The sequence below is a fragment of the Urtica dioica genome, chromosome 9, assembly GCF_054948205.1.
Source record: "Urtica dioica subsp. dioica isolate 48M chromosome 9, U.dioica_male_clone48M_v1_H2, whole genome shotgun sequence".
Taxonomy (NCBI): Eukaryota; Viridiplantae; Streptophyta; class Magnoliopsida; order Rosales; family Urticaceae; genus Urtica; species Urtica dioica.
Genome location: NC_142764.1, coordinates 7,040,454 through 7,060,305, shown reverse-complemented (window position 1 = coordinate 7,060,305; position 19,852 = coordinate 7,040,454). Strand labels below are relative to the sequence as shown.

General features: G+C 45.1%; 1 protein-coding gene across 1 annotated transcript in view; it reads right to left on the bottom strand.

The window, feature by feature from the left end:
- LOC149384750 (uncharacterized) overlaps positions 1 to 17,302 on the bottom strand; it is a 36,110-nt gene extending 18,808 nt beyond the window's left edge. The window contains exons 1-5 of the mRNA XM_089626151.1: positions 17,006 to 17,302; positions 15,524 to 16,366; positions 15,156 to 15,400; positions 14,038 to 14,943; positions 3,095 to 3,720 (exon numbers count right to left, since the gene is read on the bottom strand). Coding sequence (XP_089482277.1) covers positions 3,095 to 3,720; positions 14,038 to 14,943; positions 15,156 to 15,400; positions 15,524 to 16,366; positions 17,006 to 17,302 — 2,917 coding nt within the window. The remainder of the gene's footprint in view (positions 1 to 3,094; positions 3,721 to 14,037; positions 14,944 to 15,155; positions 15,401 to 15,523; positions 16,367 to 17,005) is intronic.
- Between the last annotated feature and the right edge of the window lie 2,550 nt (positions 17,303 to 19,852).

Below are 19,852 nucleotides of genomic sequence, written 5' to 3'. Positions count from 1 at the left end.
AGTCTTACCGAATGCGAGAAAAGAGGTTGGAAGGGAGAGTGTCGCCAAGGTCAGGAGATCCCCTCCTTCTAGCGCCAAAATGTTGTTACTCATTTTCGGACAACTATTTAGGAGCCCAAAGTGGTTAGACCCAAGGCCGAACCAAGTGGTCTCACTTCGACTCGAGCGTGTCAGACTTGGTATCCTAAGTCGTCCCTTAGCTGTCGGTGATGTCTATCTCATCCAAACACCAGAAAAGATAAGAGAAGAGGTGTGAACTACAAAGGGGAAACCGAGGGGTTGCCTCTGTTTACCTCTCCGACGCTCAACATTAGTAGGATTGAGATGGATATAGAGGGTTTGAGTGTTTAGAGGCCGAGACTTGAGAGAAACGAGTGAGTTACGAGTTCGACAACGTTTCAGTACTCAAATTCGGATTACCTTTGGGAGAGGGCGGACCTCTCTATTTATAGGCGACCAAGGGGTCACAGAGGCACCCCTTGGCCGAGAAGGATTTTGGGTCGGCCATTGGCAGGGGCAAGCTAGGGTCGGCCATTGGCCGAGGCAAGCCTAGGGTCGGCCATTGGCCGAGGAAAGCCTAGGGTCGGCCATTGGCCGAGGCAAGCCTTGGGCAGGCCAATGGCCGAGGCAAGCCTTGAGCCGGCCATTGGATGAGGCAAACCTTGGCCGGCCTGGAGACTGTCGGCCGGGAGTCGACCGGGCGGGCATTGGCCGGCCGGCAGCAGGCCGGACGGGACTTGTCCGGCTGGGAGTCGACCGGACGGGACTTGGCTGGCCGGGAGCCGGCCGGACGGGCCTTGGTTGGCCGAGGTAAGCCTTGGGCCGGCCAATGGCCGAGGCAAGCCGTTTGGCCGGCCATTGGCCGAGGCAAGCCTTTGAGCCGGCCATTGGCCGAGGCAAGCCTTGAGCCGGCCATTGGCCGAGGCAAACCTTGGTCGGCCGGGAGGCTGCCGGCCGGGAGTTGACTGGGCAGGCCTTGCCCGGCTGGGAGCTGGCCAGACGGGACTTGACCGGCCGGGAGTCGACCGGACAGGACTTGGCCGGATGGGAGTCAGCCGAACGGGCCTTGGTTGGCCGAGGCAAGCCTTGGGCCGGCCAGTGGCCGAGGTAAGCCTTTGGGCCGGCCATTTGCCGAGGCAAGCCTTAGACCGGCCAATGGCCGAGGCAAACCTTGGGCCGGCCAATGGCCGAGGCAAGCCCTGAGCCGGCCATTGGCCGAGGCAAGCCCTGAGCCGGCCATTGGCCAAGGCAAACCTTGGCCGGCCGGGAGGCTACCGGCCGGGAGTCGACCGGGCGGGCCTTGGCCGGCCGGGAGTCGGCCGGACGGGCCTTGGCCGGCCGGGAGGTGGCGTTGTGATTTTGCCCTTGTCGATCGTTGACGGGCCGACAACAAATACCATAAATTATTAAATAGTGATCACATATAAAATCTCAACTTTAAAAGGATTCAAAATTAGAATCAAACGATAACACATTTTAAACATCATAGGTAAGTTTCCCACGAACAAAAGAGAGCATATCAATGGATTTTTCATAGTATCCTCAAAATATGGATGAATCAGAATACCTGAGTACCACCTACTAAGAAAAAAATTGTTCAATTACTTATACAGCCAAAAACTCCCGTGCGGCGGGAAGCCACTAGCTCTACTTCTATACTCCCACAAGGCAAGCCTACACTTCGTCTCTATTAAAAAACACACGCATGATATTATTAAATTTTATTCATTATTTTGACATGATACCTTATTTTAAAGTTTTCTTCAAATTATGGATTTTAGGTTTTTATATTTTTTAACATATTTTAGTAGACTCATTTTTAAATTTCAAGAATTTATCTTGAGATTTTTTTACTCCACAAAATATTTTAAATGGATAGAAAAAAAAATACTCATAAGTATACCCTAGACCCTATATCCTCTAGGATTTATGACCTTTTAAACATAGTAAGTATGCTCGTAGAGTATATATTTTCGAGAGTGTTATATTTCATGCAAATAAAAGGCTCCGCTCCGAAGTCTATTTGGGATATTTTTCTAAATCTCCGAATTCTATATGTTCTTTGGATACTTTTTTATTTTTCCGCTAAATCTTCCGAATTCTACATGTTCTTTCGATACTTTTTTATATTTTTCCGCTAATGTAAAATATGGAAAGAGTATTATTCACTACTTTTTTTAATTCGTTTAGTTTACATAGTGTTATATAATCTGCCGAATCCGAGCATGAGCGCCGAGAACATAAGAAATATGGTACCGAGCTCGAGTTAAATAGGCTCGAGGGTTTACTAAGGATAATAAGGAACGATCCGTTCATAAGCTAAAAGCGAGCCATATCAAGCAGAACTTTGGAGAAAAGAGAAAATGATAGGTCAAAGACTAGTCAAACCAAATACAAAACACGTGTAAACAAATTCAAACATAAGTAAAATGCTCACCTCGACGATTATGCCGAGCCAAAAAGGAAGTAACCACCCACTACACACGTTATGGGAACGGTTACCTGATAATCGCGCGAGACGTGGGATTTCATCCCAAGGCCTATAAATACAAAAAGAGGTGGCTGAAAGGAGAGATATTTTTTTACGCACATAAATACACGCCAGAAACTTCACCTATTAATCAGCACCTTCATTTACTTTATCTATTTTACTAAATTCGTCTGTACTTAGGAATACTCGGAGTTCTCGGAACTGCGTACTTGAAATCAAGAGTTCTTCGTGAGATAATTGTTGTACTAATTTTGTCATTCAATACATAGAAAAAGTTTCTTATAACCGCCCTTGAAGAAGAAATTTATTTCTATAGTTACGTCTAGATCCGTACAACTCAATGCTTTAAACCTCAGACTGCATTACGAGCTTAAAATAACCAATGTTTTTTTTAAGACAAACCCAATTTTATTGATTACTGAGAAATCGCGGCGGATTCCGCCAAAATAATATTCGCAATGCAACTCGGGGGTATCAAAGACCAGGTAGCAATAGAGTTGAAATTAAAAGAAACTTGCGCTAGAGTATGAGCTACTTTGTTGCCTTCCCTCTTGACAAAACTAAGCAACGAGCCTGACTCACGAAGCAGTCTGGAAATGTCACCTATGAGAAATCCACACTCATCCTGGACCACGGACTTACCGAGGATCAGCGATGTCGCAGCTTTGGCGTCAGTCTCCACCTCACACGGCCACAACCCCCAGTTCGACGCGAAGACCAGCCCAGTCCTGATCGCCTCCAGTTCCGCCTGGAGGACCGTCCTCTCTTTTGGCTTGACTCTCGTGAATCCAGCTACAAACTTGCCCGTCGTGTCGCGGCCACAACCTCCCAGACCCATGACCGACCCAGAGTAAGGAAAAGAAGCATCAACATTCATCTTCCACCGGAACTGACGAGGCGGGGCCCAAACATCACATACCACCGGTTTTTCTCTCGCTGTCGTAGAAACACTGTAGCGCCGAAAATCTTCCAGTAGGTTCACTACCCGCGGGAACGCAGATCTGAAATCCCCACGTCCCTCATGGAGAAGCCTGTTGTGCTGGTTCCACACCTCCCAGAGAAACATCTCGAGGAGAGAGAAGGACGGCTTCCCAATAGCCTCCATCAAGACATCTTTCAGCCCTTGTTGAGGATTTCTGTCCCGGAGATGGTCAAATGGAGTGTTTGACCACGCCTCATCTAGCGAGGGACAGAAGATAAGAGCGTGGCTGGAAGTCTCATTTTTACAGCTACAGAGGGGGCAGTCCGGTTGGACCGGTATATGTCTTCGCTCGAGGTTCGCTCTAGTCAGGATAATATCCTTGCTATGTTGTCAATGGTGCCCACAAGAAGAGTAGTAGTGTCTATTTATGTACATTTGATGTCATATAGTCTTACGAAGACTCTTGCTTGTAATTGCTTATTCATTAATAAAAAGTTGAAACGTTCATTCAATCTTCCTTGTCTGAAGCTTTATGATAAAACCATAGTCTTTTAGTCCATAAACAAACTAAACAACTTACGAAGAGACAAATGTAGATTTGCATGAACAAACTCTTCGTAGTTTGCTTAAAACGATATATTCGCAATCTTAAGGTCAAAGGACTATTGACCTCAGTATGATTGTTAGAAGAATCTATGATGTCTGGTTATGAGGCATTGAGAGTTGGAGACTCTATAGTTCTTCTAGGTATCTTCCGAAGGTACTGAATTGACCAGTGCACTTCTAGAGACAATATAAGAACAAACCATTTAACCTCTTATGTCTCGAAGTCACTATGTATGAATTGCATCATGCTTACCTTAATCCTGAAATGAGACATGCCATTTCACACCTTAGTATTCTCATTTGAGAAAGTCAAATTTCGGACTCACTATGTGATTCCGAACAAGGCCTATTGGTGAGGTACTAAGTTGTGAGTCTGTCATGAGTAACTTTGTGAAGTTCTCATAGATATGGAATTCATGTACAAGATTGCTGAAATGCAATGTATGTCACCTCATGCTTTGTTCCTTGGAGTGTGAATAAATGAACTGGCCAGTGTCCAAATCGAGTCCTGACTCTTTTGGATGAAACAATGTGACTTGTTAGCTCCTCGTCAATACATTGTTTCTAACTTATTCACAAGCGACAAAGGAGTTGAGGAAATAACAGCTAGAAGGGTAAAATGGTAATTTAGTAAATCCCGACTAGCTGATGACATTCATGAAGGGTAGCATAGATAATATTCAGTGGATCCGCTCATCATAATTAGGTCGAATTCTTGAGTAGAAAATAAATTCATTTGAACCGAGAGATTTTCAGTGTCAGCTCTTTAGTGGAGTCAGTTGGCATTAAGCTAAACTTGGAAAAGGTTTGTGAACTTTTGAGTCCAAGTGTTTAGCTCAAGCTTTGTTCATTTGGGTCCATGAGGTCACTGTCACGAATCACATCGATAGGAATAGTTAAACTGGAAGCTAAGTCAAAACAAGAACGAAAATCGTCGAAAGGGTATTTTTGTCTTTTGAGACATAAGGATGAAATGGATGTCAATAAATTTTGACAAGTTCATTTGATGACTTAATGTCACTCGGCCATAATATGATTAATTGGGCCTTGTGAATTAATTTCGTTTCATAAGAATTTTATTGAAAATTCTTAATGGGCTTTTCTCATGTTGTTATGAACAAATGAAGAAGCTTCTAGAAGCTCCTTCTAGAGACATGTTGGGCGCCCATAATACCCAAAGAAAGAGAGTTTATTTTGTGCATAAATGTATATAGATACTTGCCAAAAGAAAAAGAGGAAACAAATTTGCATAAGGATGCTTAAGAATTTCGGCCAAGTAAGAAAAAGGCAAGGCAAGGCACATAAAAGGAAACAAATCCAAGCCTTCTAGAAGGCTGCCTTGGCCGTGTGGAATAAGAGGGAAATGGGCAATATTTGCTCATGAATATGTGATATTCTATAGAAGAGGAAACTACCTTATTGAAGGTGAGACCTCTCCTATAAATAGGAGCCTCATTCCACACATTTCATTCATTCAAAGTTTTAGAGATTGAGAGCTTCTCTCTCTAGACTTGGCCGCCCCTTCCTCTCTCTCTCTCTCTAGTTTATATTTTCGATTTTTCTTGTCTTGGCACCTAGGTCCTCACTCGACCTAGTGTTTAGCTCTACGACTTCGAGACTTGTTCTTAAGTCGTAGTGTTTAAAAGTGCCCACTCACTGATTCCTTCTTTTCGAGTGATTTAGTGATAGAAACTTTCGTGGTTGCTCGAGGTGCCGAGGAAAGAAAGAGAGACGTGCTGCGAGGGGAGACGAGCGTTGCAACTTTCCAAAAGCTTCTACAAGGTTCAAGCTTCAAGAAAGGTTAGTAACTTTAATAGCTCATATTAGTTTTTATTTACATGTACATGCTCTTGTCTAGGTTAGTAAAAACTAGTTTTACTTAAAAAGAAAATTTTTAAAATTCCGCCGCTTAACGAAGCGTTAAACTTTTTCTTAAACCCTAGATCGATTCCAACAAATGGTATCAGAGCTATGGTCAAAGGAATGCATGTGCATGTTTTTAAATTATGAGCTTGAAAATCGTTTTCGAAAGTTTACTATTTTTGTGACAAGTTAGAATTGTAATCTTAGATTTTTTTTAATTTATTGCTCATGCCTTTAAATTAAAAACCATGTTGATTTTCTATGAGTTTGGGATGATGTTAAAACACATTAGAATCAGTTCTAAAAGTTTTTAATTTTTTATATTGAAAAACGTGTTTTTAAAGGTTTGAGAATTTTCGAGTAAAATTTTGTGACTAGTTTTGTTACCTTGCTAGTTTCTTATTTTTACTTGAATCGTTTTATGCTTGTTGTTATTTCTTTTATGCCTTGTTATTACCTTGCTAATAAAACACAAATAAAAGTTTTAAACAACATCTTAAAACGTTCCGTTACACTTGATTCTTTTTCGCATCTAAGTAGGACAAAGTTTTAATTTATTTCTTTTTCTTTGAGCTGGAGTAAACCCGCATTAAAAGTGGCATAACTCTCTGCTCAGAAATCGAAATTTAATGATTCTTAAATCAAATTAAAGCTCTGTCTGTCCTCTGTCCAATGCCACCGGTTTCGGCTCAAAAGGACATCGGAGCCGCCAGATATGGCGATTTTACTCCGAGGTGCGCGGCTGTCTGAAACTCTAGTTTTTTTAGAAATCCGGATTTTCAAACCCCACTACCATGAGTTATAGAACTCTAATGAGAAAACTTTCTTGAACAAAAATGTTTTTCATATGATTATAAACATGATGTGTAAGATTAAAATGTTTTGATTTTTGAAAGTTTAATTGAAATTGAATTTTTACAAAACTAGTTTGAATTTTGAAAAACCGTTTTCACTTTCAAACTTGAAAATTTTTGTCATCCAAATCAAATAAGTTTTCAAAATGTTTTCAAAACTATATCTATATCACATATGTTCAAAATCTATATGCTCTTGAAATTTTGAGTGGGAGGTCTCCTTGTAGACAAGCCGAAAAATAAAAAGATGTGTAATCTCAAACTTTCAAGTGTTCGAGTGAGTTGAAGTTCACACTTCCCTCACGCACTTTCCCGAAATAGAAAATAGGAAAAGATCGAGTATGTACCTTGTGCCTTTATGCACTAATACTGCTCTGAACATGTCGATCTAGGATTCTCTTCTAGTTGTCCGCTCTGTCGCTCTCTAACTAGGAAATTTGTTTCCGAACTTATAAGAGTCGATGAACCAACTCCAAAAACTAAGTGGGAGGGTTATATTCGTTGTTTGTAACCCGCGATCCCCAACACTAGTGAAAGATGCAATAACGTGGGACTAAGAGCCGCTCTTGCGACCCTCACTTAAATGTGAGTACTCCAAGGCGTTATTGCTTCGATCATTGCTCAATGAGCTACGTCCGAGAGTGATGCAATGATGGCAAGGCCTCCCCTTGGGGGATTGTTTTTCAAAGCTGATCTTTTGGACTAAGTGGTTGGTTGCACGCTTAGGCTCAATCCCTAGTATCCTCCCTTGAGGCTCTGCGAAAGGATGTGAGTGATCAAACCAATTTACAAGGTGGCTAGTCAAAATAGATGTATTGACATCTTGGCTTAGCATTAATGATGTGACATTTACTTATAAATGGAAATTTTTTGCGGCCTTCTCTTGAGGGAGTAAATTATCGTTTGGTTTATAACACCTTTGGATTTTACAAAAGTCTTAATGAAACTTAAATCCTAAACCAAAGACTAATCATAAACTTGTTTCAACTTATATAGGCAATATGTCTCTCAACCATCTCTCTATCTTTCTTTCCTCGATCAAACTCAAAAACGAAAACTACATAGACTCGAAACGTAACCTCGACATAATACCTACCGTTAACAAACACAAATGGGTACTCACCACCCCATGTCCTCCTCTGACGAATGATGATTCAACTCAAGAGGACAATGACGCCTTAGCGGCCTGGCTTCGATCCGATGAGATTGTGAGGTGCTATATCTTGGCATCTATGAACAATATGCTGAAAGAGCAACATCGTGACTTCGAGACTGCCGCTGACATGCTCTACAATCTCCTTGAGATGTTTGGTGGGCAAAGGCGTCAAACAAGGCTACAAGCAGTCCGACAGTTTATGAACTGTCATATGCAGGCTAGGACTCCTATTGGAGACTTTATGATATTGATCATTAGTCATCTGAGTAAAATGGAAATCCTAGGATCTGAGATTGATGGGAAGAATGTCATAGATGTGATCTTAGAAACTCTCCCCGCATCTCTTGATACCTTCAAGATGAACTACTCCATTAACAAGCTAGAGTACACTGTTACCAAGCTTATGGAGGAACTTCACACTGCTGTAGGTTTCACTAAGAGAAAGAGGAATCAAGGAGAGGCACATGCTACTGAGCAAAAAGCCTCCGCCTCTGGAACTGTGAAGAGACCTTACAAGGCCGATAAAAGGAACTGTCCCGCCTATCTCAAAGCCAAGGAACATAGTATTGTACTAGTTACCGAAGCATGCTTAGTAGCTGATAATGTATCAACGTGGATTTTTTACTCCGCTGCTACTAACCATATTTGTTGTTCCTTGAATGGTTTCAAGAAAACCAAAAGCTTAGAGGAAGGCGAGTTCTGTTTCAAATGGGGTGATGGGAGCCTGGTGTCTGCAAAGGCTGTGGGATCCGTGACGCTGTCTTTTTAAGACCGCACTTTAAAACTTGAATAATGTTTATTTTGTTCCTACCTTTGGGAAGAACTTAATATCCGTTGCTCGTCTTCGTGAGCAAGATTATTGTTTAAAGTTCATTAAGAATGGAATTCGTATTTCGTTTCCTGATAATTCTTTTGTCACTGATGCATGTATGAAGAATGCTCTTTTCTACATCTATCCCACTCAACCTTCTCTTTTAGACACCGAAATAGATAACGATCTAATTAGGGAGCCAAAGAGGATCAAACTTTCTGAATCCTCCGATCTAACAAAATCAACATACCTCTGGCACTTAAGACTTGGTCATATCAGTCTAGATAGGATTAAGAGACTTGTGAGGGATGGTCCACTCCAAGCCTCTGCAATAGGTTCACTACCTACTTGTGAATCCTGCATAGAAGGAAAAATGACTAAGCGACCTTTCTCCGATAAGGGTCGAAGAGCCACTGAGTTGCTGGAACTAATACATTCTGATGTATGTGGTCCGCTCAACCAACAGGCACGTGGAGGATACGAATACTTCGTTACCTTCACTGATGATTACTCAAGATATGGGTTTGTCTATTTGCTTAAACACAAATCCGAGACCTTTAACGTATTTAAGGTCTTTAGGGCTTTAGTGGAAAAGCAAACTAGCAAAGTGATCAAAACCCTTCGATCTGATCGAGGTGGTGAGTATATGTCTGGAGAGTTCGATGACTTTCTTAAAGAAGAAGGTATCGCTTCTCAGCTTACCGCACCTGGCACACCTCAACAAAACGGAGTGTCAGAGAGAAGAAACCGAACTCTTATGTAGATGGTTAGATCAATGATGAGTTACTCATCACTCCCGCTTTCCTTTTGGGGCTATGCCCTCGAAACAGCCGCCTACATTCTGAACCAAGTTCCGTCCAAAACGGTTCCTGGTACTCCTTATGAACGATGGACTGGCCGTAAAGTGAATCTTGGCCGCATCCGAATTTGGGGTTGCCCTGCACACGTGCTGAGGCAAAAGACTAGCAAGTTGGCTAGTAGGTCAGAATTGTGCCTGTTTGTAGGATATCCGAAGGAAACCAAAGGTTTTACTTTCTATAGTCCCGAGGACGATAAGACTTTCGTTAGCACGAATGCTCGTTTCCTTGAGGAGGACTTTATGAAGGATGCGAAACCTAGAAGCAAAATTGTGCTTGAAGAAAAGTTGGGTGAGGAAGCTTCTACCTCATCTGTAAGAACTGTTCTTACCCCAACTGAAACACAACCTAACTCATCAGAATCTCGTCAAGTAGTACTTAGACGTAGTGGGAGGGCTACTCAAAAGCCTGACAGGTACATGTCTTATGGAGACTCTCTTGTAGCCGTCTCCGACATGGATGACCCTGTTTCCTATAGCCAAGCGATGGCTTGTTCTGAATCAAACCTTTGGCTTGACGCCATGAAAGTTGAAATGCACTCGATGTATGTAAACAAAGTCTGGAAACTTGTAGACCTTCCTGAAGGGATTAAACCCGTAGGGTGTAAGTGGATATACAAGAAGAAAAGGGGTCCTGATGGGAACGTCGAGACGTTCAAAGCACGACTTGTGGCGAATGGTTATACCCAACAAGAAGGGATTGACTATGAAGAAACCTTCTCGCCAGTCGCGATGCTTAAATCCATCCGCATACTCCTATCCATAGCTGCAGCTCTCGACTATGAGATCTGGCAAATGGATGTCAAGACAGCCTTTCTGAATGGCAATCTTGACGAGCGCATTTACATGGCTCAACCAGACGGTTTCGTGGATAAAGGTCAAGAGACCAAGGTTTGTGAGTTGCTTAAATCCATTTATGGACTAAAGCAAGCATCTAGATCATGGAATATTAGATTCGATGAAACTGTAAAGAGCTTCGGCTTTGAACAGTCAATAGATGAGCCTTGTGTTTACAAGTTAATACACGAAGGCAAAGTTGTGTTTCTGGTACTATATGTCGATGATATACTTCTCATTGGTAATGACGTGGGTAAGTTATCTGAGGTTAAGGTCTGGCTAGCAAAGCAATTCGATATGAAGGATCTAGGAGAAGCCGCGTACATTCTGGGGATCCAAATCTTTCGAGATAGGAAAAACCGGACCCTGTCGCTCTCTCAAGCATCTTATATTGATAAGGTGATGGATCGCTTCTCGATGCAAGACTGCAAGAGGGGTCAAACACCCTTTAGGCATGGAGTTTCACTCTCTAAGGACCAGTCTCCCAAGACTGCACAAGAGATTGAAGACATGAGGAAAATTCCTTACGCCTCTGCCGTAGGAAGCCTTATGTGTGCTATGCTTTGCACTAGACCTGACATCTGTTTCGCCGTTGGCGTAGTTAGCCGTTTCCAATCCAACCCTGGACCCGAGCACTGGATTGCTGTTAAGCATGTTCTTAAGTATCTTCGAAGAACTAGGAACTTGATGCTTACATACTCAGGTACTGACCTGACTATGACGGGATATACCGACTCTGATTTTCAAGCGGATAAGGATTCCAGGAAATCCACTTCGGGATCTGTGTTCATCCTTAATGGTGGAGCTGTTGTGTGGAGAAGTATTAAGCAATCTTGCATTGCTGACTCCACAATAGAAGCAGAATATGTGGCTGCTTGTGAAGCATCCAAAGAGGCTGTATGGCTTAGAAAGTTCCTTAAGTATTTGGAAATTGTTCCAAACGTCGACGAGCCCATGACCCTTTATTATGATAATAGTGGGGCTGTCGCTAACTCAAAGGAACCTAGAAGCCATAAGCACTCTAAACATATTGAGAGGAAATACCATTTGATTCGAGAGATCGCGCAACGCGGAGACGTGGAGTGAAGTAGATCTCTGGAAGATCCATTCACCAAGGCCCTAGCGAACATGGTCTTCGACCAACTTCGAGAGGGATTAGGCATGTAGGACTACTCACATCTTCTTTGATTCAAGTGGGAGTTTGTTGTCAATGGTGCCCACAAGAAGAGTAGTAGTGTCTATTTATGTACATTTGATGTCATATAGTCTTACGAAGACTCTTGCTTGTAATTGCTTATTCATTAATAAAAAGTTGAAACGTTCATTCAATCTTCCTTGTCTGAAGCTTTATGATAAAACCATAGTCTTTTAGTCCATAAACAAACTAAACAACTTACGAAGAGACAAATGTAGATTTGCATGAACAAACTCTTCGTAGTTTGCTTAAAACGATATATTCGCAATCTTAGGGTCAAAGGACTATTGACCTCAGTATGATTGTTAGAAGAATCTATGATGTCTGGTTATGAGGCATTGAGAGTTGGAGACTCTATAGTTCTTCTAGGTATCTTCCGAAGGTACTGAATTGACCAGTGCACTTCTAGAGACAATATAAGAACAAACCATTTAACCTCTTATGTCTCGAAGTCACTATGTATGAATTGCATCATGCTTACCTTAATCCTGAAATGAGACATGCCATTTCACACCTTAGTATTCTCATTTGAGAAAGTCAAATTTCGGACTCACTATGTGATTCCGAACAAGGCCTATTGGTGAGGTACTAAGTTGTGAGTCTGTCATGAGTAACTTTGTGAAGTTCTCATAGATATGGAATTCATGTACAAGATTGCTGAAATGCAATGTATGTCACCTCATGCTTTGTTCCTTGGAGTGTGAATAAATGAACTGGCCAGTGTCCAAATCGAGTCCTGACTCTTTTGGATGAAACAATGTGACTTGTTAGCTCCTCGTCAATACATTGTTTCTAACTTATTCACAAGCGACAAAGGAGTTGAGGAAATAACAGCTAGAAGGGTAAAATGGTAATTTAGTAAATCCCGACTAGCTGATGACATTCATGAAGGGTAGCATAGATAATATTCAGTGGATCCGCTCATCATAATTAGGTCGAATTCTTGAGTAGAAAATAAATTCATTTGAACCGAGAGATTTTCAGTGTCAGCTCTTTAGTGGAGTCAGTTGGCATTAAGCTAAACTTGGAAAAGGTTTGTGAACTTTTGAGTCCAAGTGTTTAGCTCAAGCTTTGTTCATTTGGGTCCATGAGGTCACTGTCACGAATCACATCGATAGGAATAGTTAAACTGGAAGCTAAGTCAAAACAAGAACGAAAATCGTCGAAAGGGTATTTTTGTCTTTTGAGACATAAGGATGAAATGGATGTCAATAAATTTTGACAAGTTCATTTGATGACTTAATGTCACTCGGCCATAATATGATTAATTGGGCCTTGTGAATTAATTTCGTTTCATAAGAATTTTATTGAAAATTCTTAATGGGCTTTTCTCATGTTGTTATGAACAAATGAAGAAGCTTCTAGAAGCTCCTTCTAGAGACATGTTGGGCGCCCATAATACCCAAAGAAAGAGAGTTTATTTTGTGCATAAATGTATATAGATACTTGCCAAAAGAAAAAGAGGAAACAAATTTGCATAAGGATGCTTAAGAATTTCGGCCAAGTAAGAAAAAGGCAAGGCAAGGCACATAAAAGGAAACAAATCCAAGCCTTCTAGAAGGCTGCCTTGGCCGTGTGGAATAAGAGGGAAATGGGCAATATTTGCTCATGAATATGTGATATTCTATAGAAGAGGAAACTACCTTATTGAAGGTGAGACCTCTCCTATAAATAGGAGCCTCATTCCACACATTTCATTCATTCAAAGTTTTAGAGATTGAGAGCTTCTCTCTCTAGACTTGGCCGCCCCTTCCTCTCTCTCTCTCTCTAGTTTATATTTTCGATTTTTCTTGTCTTGGCACCTAGGTCCTCACTCGACCTAGTGTTTAGCTCTACGACTTCGAGACTTGTTCTTAAGTCGTAGTGTTTAAAAGTGCCCACTCACTGATTCCTTCTTTTCGAGTGATTTAGTGATAGAAACTTTCGTGGTTGCTCGAGGTGCCGAGGAAAGAAAGAGAGACGTGCTGCGAGGGGAGACGAGCGTTGCAACTTTCCAAAAGCTTCTACAAGGTTCAAGCTTCAAGAAAGGTTAGTAACTTTAATAGCTCATATTAGTTTTTATTTACATGTACATGCTCTTGTCTAGGTTAGTAAAAACTAGTTTTACTTAAAAAGAAATTTTTTAAAATTCCGCCGCTTAACGAAGCGTTAAACTTTTTCTTAAACCCTAGATCGATTCCAACATGCTAGCCCGCCACAAAAAGACCTTGACTTTAGGGGGAAGCTCAAGATTCCACACTTTGCCCCACAACTCGTCGGGTGAGGTGTTAGACGGATCAGCCTCCACCTTGTCTTCACCAGTTGTTCTCGCAAAGTGATAACCGCTGCGAACTGTGTAGACTCCATGAGGCCCGGGGTGCCACACTAATCTGTCTCCCTGCTAAATATTAGGTCGTGCCATAGCTAGAATAGCCTCTGCTTCGAAAGGTAAGAAAGCTTCTCTAACCATTTGAGCATTCCACTCTCCTGAATCGAGAAGTAACTCACTGACTTTGGCATCCGGGCTAAGTATCCTCGGGGACTGCACGACAATGAAGACGGCGTCGGTAACCATTTGTCTCCATAAATTCGCAGGGAACTGCCATCTCCGACTCTCCATCTACACCCCGTTTTGAGCAGCTCCGCTCCCCACACGAGGCTTCTCCACACATAGGAACAACCCGTCTTTAACTTCGCGTCTAAAATCGAGGAGTTGAAGAAATACTTGCCCGCCATGACCTTTGCCGCCAGAGTTTGAGGCTCACACGCTAGTCTCCACACTTGTTTGGCGAGAAGAGCTCGATTGAAGTCGGCGAGCTTTCGGAAACCCATCCCCCCTTGACTCTTTGGCCGACACAGCTGGTCCCAACCCTGCCAGTGGAGTTTATTCTTCGATCCCTCTGATCCCCACCAATAGTTAGCGCATTCCTTCTCAATTTCTTCGCAAACTCCTATGGGGATTTTGAACGAGCTCATGGCATACGTCGGAATGGATTGAATGACAGATTTGATTAGCGTCTCGCGCCCCCCCATCGAAATCAGCTTCTGGCTCCACCCCCCAATCTTTCGAAGAGCTCTTGTCCTAAGATAGCCAAACTGGAGGTTCTTGGATCGGAGTGTGAAAGTGGGAAGACCTAGGTAGAGATTGAGTCCCTCGGCTACACGCACCCCGAGCATCTCTTTGATTTGTCCGATGTGGTACGAAGAGGTATTGGGCGAGAAAGAGATCGTCGATTTTTCGAAGTTCACCACCTGCCCTGACGCCTTTTCATAGATGGAGATGCAATGGTGAAGGGCTCGGCACTCATTAACGTCCGCCCGGAAGAAAACAAGACTGTCATCGGCGAAGAACAAGTGCGACACCTCCGGGCTTCTTCTCGATATACGTATGCCAGGATAGCCTCATTTTGGACCTGTTGGGGAATCAAGGAGGAGAAACCTTGGGCACAAAGTATAAAAAGGTATGGAGACAGGGGATCACCTTGGCGGAGACCTCGGGAAGCGGTAAAGGGTTCGGAGGGCTGTCCATTAACTAGGAGCGAGAATTTAGTCGTGGATACACAGTCCAATACCCGGCCGACCAACTTCGGCCCAAACCCCATAGCCTTCATCATTCTTTTGACGTAGACCCACTCGATCCTGTCATAGGCCTTACTCATATCGAGTTTGAGGGTAGCATACCCAACACGACCTCGCTTGCGTGCCCGAAGCCAATGGTTACACTCGAAACCCACCATTATATTATCACCAATATTCCGCCCAGTGATAAAAGCACTCTGGTTGTCGTCGATGACAAAACCGATAGTCTCCCGAAGGCGGTTAGCTAGAGCCTTTGCCACAATTTTATAAAGAATGTTACACAGAGAGATAGGACGGTAGTCTTTGACGTTCTTGGCCTTCTCTTTCTTTGGGGTGAGTGATATCTAAGTATCATTCTAAACTGCAACACTCACCCCGTCGTTAAGAATCCGAAGGCAGCTCTGGACGACTCTTTCCCCCACCAAGTCCCAGCAAGTCAGAAAAAACCCCGCAGTCCATCCGTCCGGGCCCGGTGCTTTCGTTGGGTGCATGTCGAACAAAGCCTTTACAGCCTCTTCCGGAGTGAATGGGCTCTCCAACGTCTCCCTTGTCTCCTCGGGCAGCTTCGGGACCGAGTCAGATATCCCCTCGTCAAGATCGTCCTCCCCCGGAGTGGTCGACGTGAAAAAATCGCTGTAGTGGCTCGAAAACACCCGCAGAATATCAGAGTTTCTTGAGAGGTTTGCTCCATCCGTATCCATTATCGACGTAATGGTGTTCGTTCTGCGTCTTTGATTGGCTTGGGCATGGAAGAGCTTAGTGTTGTGATCTCCATGAGCAAGCCAATTAACCCGGGCCCATTGTTTCCAATGAATCTCCTCCGCCGAGAGAAGCTTTTCAAGCTTTACATTGAGGGAAGTGATTAGGGGAACATTCGAAGCGTGCACCCGATCCATCTTCAAACCCGCAATCCGTCTTCGCAACGCTCCAATTTTATGGGGTAGGTTCTTGAACTTTTCCCGATCCCACTCTGTTAGGGCGTGCCTCGTGCGAAGATGATCAGCCGATACCTCCCCCGGCCAACCGCCGCCTTCTGTAATCCGCGTTTCCCGAATCTTGTCTTTGAAATCTTCCTCGAACCTCCATTTTTCCTCAAAGTGGAATCGGGGCCCGGGACGTCTCTTGGCTCTCTCCTTCCCCCTTCCAAGCCTGAGGCGAATCGGGCGGTGATCCGATCCGTTGAAGTCCAGGTTGAAGGCTTCAAAGTCCGGGAAAGTCTGCAACCACTCTTCGTTGGCACAAATAAAATCAAGTCGTTCTTGGATGAATCCCGGGGGGGCCACCCGTTGGCCCACGTGAATTTCTCTCCTCTATACCCCAAGTCCTCCAGCCCCGCTTCGTTAAGGGCCTCATGGAACTCACTCATAAGACTCCAACTCCTCCGCGCTCCCCCCTCATTCTCTCCGTCGTACAAAATTTCGTTCCAGCCTCCTCCTACGAGCCACGGTAGTTTCCTGTTTCCATGGGCCCCAGCCAATCTCTTCAGCAGTTCCCACGAGAAACGTCATTCGTCTGATTTTGGGTTCCCGTAAAACGCCATTCTTTCTCCTCTTTCCTAATGATAGTATCAATGTGCCCTATGGATGAAGAATGGACCGTAACCGAGACTCCCTCCGCCCATAGAAGCACCAAACCTCCGCTTCTTCCCCGACTATCAACAACAAATAAGCCATCCTTTCCAAGGGCTGCCTTCTATCGCTTACACTGTGCGGATCTCAACCTCGTCTCAGACAGGATAAGTACATCGGGAAACTCATCACGGACGAGCCTCCCAAGGTCGCGGAATGCACCGGGGTTGCCCAGTCCCCGGGCATTCCAGCAGAGGAGATTCATAATGACCGTCGGGTCTGGCTCACCTCGCCAGTCCCCGCCGATCCCGAAGAGACACCGCCCTCCGATTCTTTTCTCACCAGTCTATCCTCTTCCCTCCCCGTCTGACTTTCTTCTGACATAGTTGCCCCCTCCTCCAGAACTCCCAGGCCGTGGAGGAGGCATGTAGTTGGTTTATTCTCAGTCGTGCTTTCAGTTTTTGTCGCCGGAGTTGACCTCTTTGTGAAGCTGCGCCGCGCCGCCTTTTTAATCGACGTTTTCCTCCGGCTCTGAGGGTGTTCCCGGGTCCCTTCTTCTTCTGCGACCTCGGGCTGAGCCCCCATTCGTCTCTTCTTGGCTCCAACGCCGTCATAGCTCTTCGACGAACAGATCTGATTCCCCCCCCCCAGATGGTTGCAGAGCCGCGGGATTACTCAGCTTCTCACAGTTTCTTTTTTCAGAAATAGGCTTTACTGGGTCTGTAGGGAGGGTCGGCCCATTTTTGTTTTTAGAACCATTGTCTTTGGGCTTATGGGGGCTGTGAGGCCGAAGCCCAATAAACCCAAGTTTCTCGAGAGCAGGATCCGAAAATTTGGGGCCCGCCACGTTGCCAGATGGCGCAATAAATACTGGGATATTAACTCTTTTTTCGGGACTTTTAAAACCAGCCTTCTCTCTCTCCAACTCCCTAGAAAGCTCATCATTGTTTCTCTTGGAGTTCTCGGGAACTTCCACAACTCCTGCAGTTCCCGATCTAATCTCGTTCCCGAAGCCGCCGGCTTGCTTAGGGTTCTGGTTTGAGGCCTCCTCCTCGAAACATGAGCGCCGTCCCACCTCTGCTCTCAGCCATGGTCCCAGCGGAGCATAGATATTCCCCGACGAGTCCTTGATTCTCACCACTGGCAGGTTGCAGGATTCTGTTCCGTGGCTTAGTCGGCCGCATCTGAGGCACACCATCGGGAGTTTCTCGTATTTGAAAGATATCCAAACAGGTTTACCTCCCACATGAATGAAACGGCCTGGGTTTATGGGGTGGTCCAACTTCACCTGAACTCGACAGCGAAAGAACTCGCTGAGGACCGACCGGTAGATGTTGTCCCATTTGAGGTCTACCACTTCCCCTGCAGACGCCGCCAACCTTCGGAGATTAGCCTCACTCCTGGCCTGAATTGGGACCCCGAAAATTCTGATCCAAAGTTTTACCGATGAGAACTGGCAATCCTTTCTAGCAGGAGGACCCCCCATTAAAGACCCATGGGCCCTTATCTATCATCTTATTGCAGGCTTCCACCGACATGAATTCCAGTCCTACCATCATGTTTCCTTCAGTCTTCGCTAGCAATTTAATGCGCCAATCCTTCTCATTCCACCAAAGACGTTTAAGGATTGAGGATAGGAGTTTAATGGATCCAATCTTGGACGCCATTACCTTCCCTACCGCCGCATTCTCGCAGAGGGAAGAGAGCTCCTTCCCGTCCGTCCCCTCTGCATCCATCCCCCAGTCTTCTTCGTCTATGTTGAGCCCCTCTGCAAGGTTCACCAAAAGATCAACCTCCTCATTGCTCATCTTACTAACTCCCGCCGGCTGCCCTCTCCCTTGTCCGTTAATACCGCCGTCAGAATCTATCTGTCCAGTACTCTTCCACGAAAAGCAACAAAGGACAAGATAGATATGACAGAGATAGAACGTCCAGGAAAGTAGGCGTAAGAAAGTGTCTGAATAGACAGGTCCACTAAGGAAAGGCTCCACTAGAAACTAGAGAGCATTTTTTTGTTGTTATAATGTTATCCTTGCTTTGCCTTGGTGTTTTTTTTTTTTATGGTCATATAATTAAAAAAATAAAATAACCAATGTTAAATAGCTATTTAATACTATTTTTATATCAAGTAGTATTTTTACTAACTGTTAAGCCGTTTTTTGGGTTTAACATTCGAGGACACGTGGCATGCCTGGAATAGTCACGTGCCTAATATGGGGTCGGCCCAAATTATTTTTCGAGAGTCCAGTGGGCTCAAGGAAGTTCGGGACAAAGCCCAAAGCGTCCAAGAGCTTCAGAGGATCTCAGAATCGTAAAGAGGGAAACGATGCTTTGTCTTCTTTTTCGTCGGGAACGCGTTCTTCGTCTTAGATTCCTGGCCTGGAGGTCGAGCTCGCCTGGGGGGTCGAGCTCGTCTGGAGGGTCGAGCTCGTCTGGAGGTTGAGCTCGGCTGGAGGTTGAGCTTGCCTGGGGGTCGAACTCGGCTGGAGGTCGAGCTCGCCTGGAGATCGCCCCTACTGGGAGAGTGAGCTCGCCTGGAAGGTTGAGCTCGCCTGGGGGTCGAGCTCGCCTGGGAGTCGATCCTAGCTGGAGGTCGAGCTCGTCTGGAGAGTCGAGCTCGCCTAGTGATCGCCCCTGCCTGGAGAGTGAGCTCGCCTGAGATCACCCCTGCCTGGAGGGTGAGCTCGCCTGGAGGTTGCCCTGCTGGAGAGTGAGCTCGCCTGGGGGGTCAAGCTCGGCTGGAGGTCGAGCTCGCCTTGAGATCGCCCCTGCCTGGAGGGTGAGCTCGCCTTGAGGTCGCCCTGCCTGGGGGATGAGCTCGCATGGGGGGTCGAGCTCGGCAGGAGGTCGAGATCGCCTGGAGATCGCCCTTCCTGGAGGTTGAGCTCGCCTGGGGGTCGAACTCGGCTGGAGGTCGAGCTCGCCTGGAGATCGCCCCTGCTGGGAGAGTGAGCTCGCCTGGGGGTCGATCCTGGCTGGAGGTCGAGCTCGTCTGGAGAGTCGAGCTCGCCTAGTGATCGCCCCTGCCTGGAGAGTGAGCTCGCCTGGGGGGTCGAGCTCGGCTGGAGGTCGAGCTCGCCTTGAAATCGCCCCTGCCTGGGGGTGAGCTCGCCTGGAGGTCGCCCTGCCTGGAGG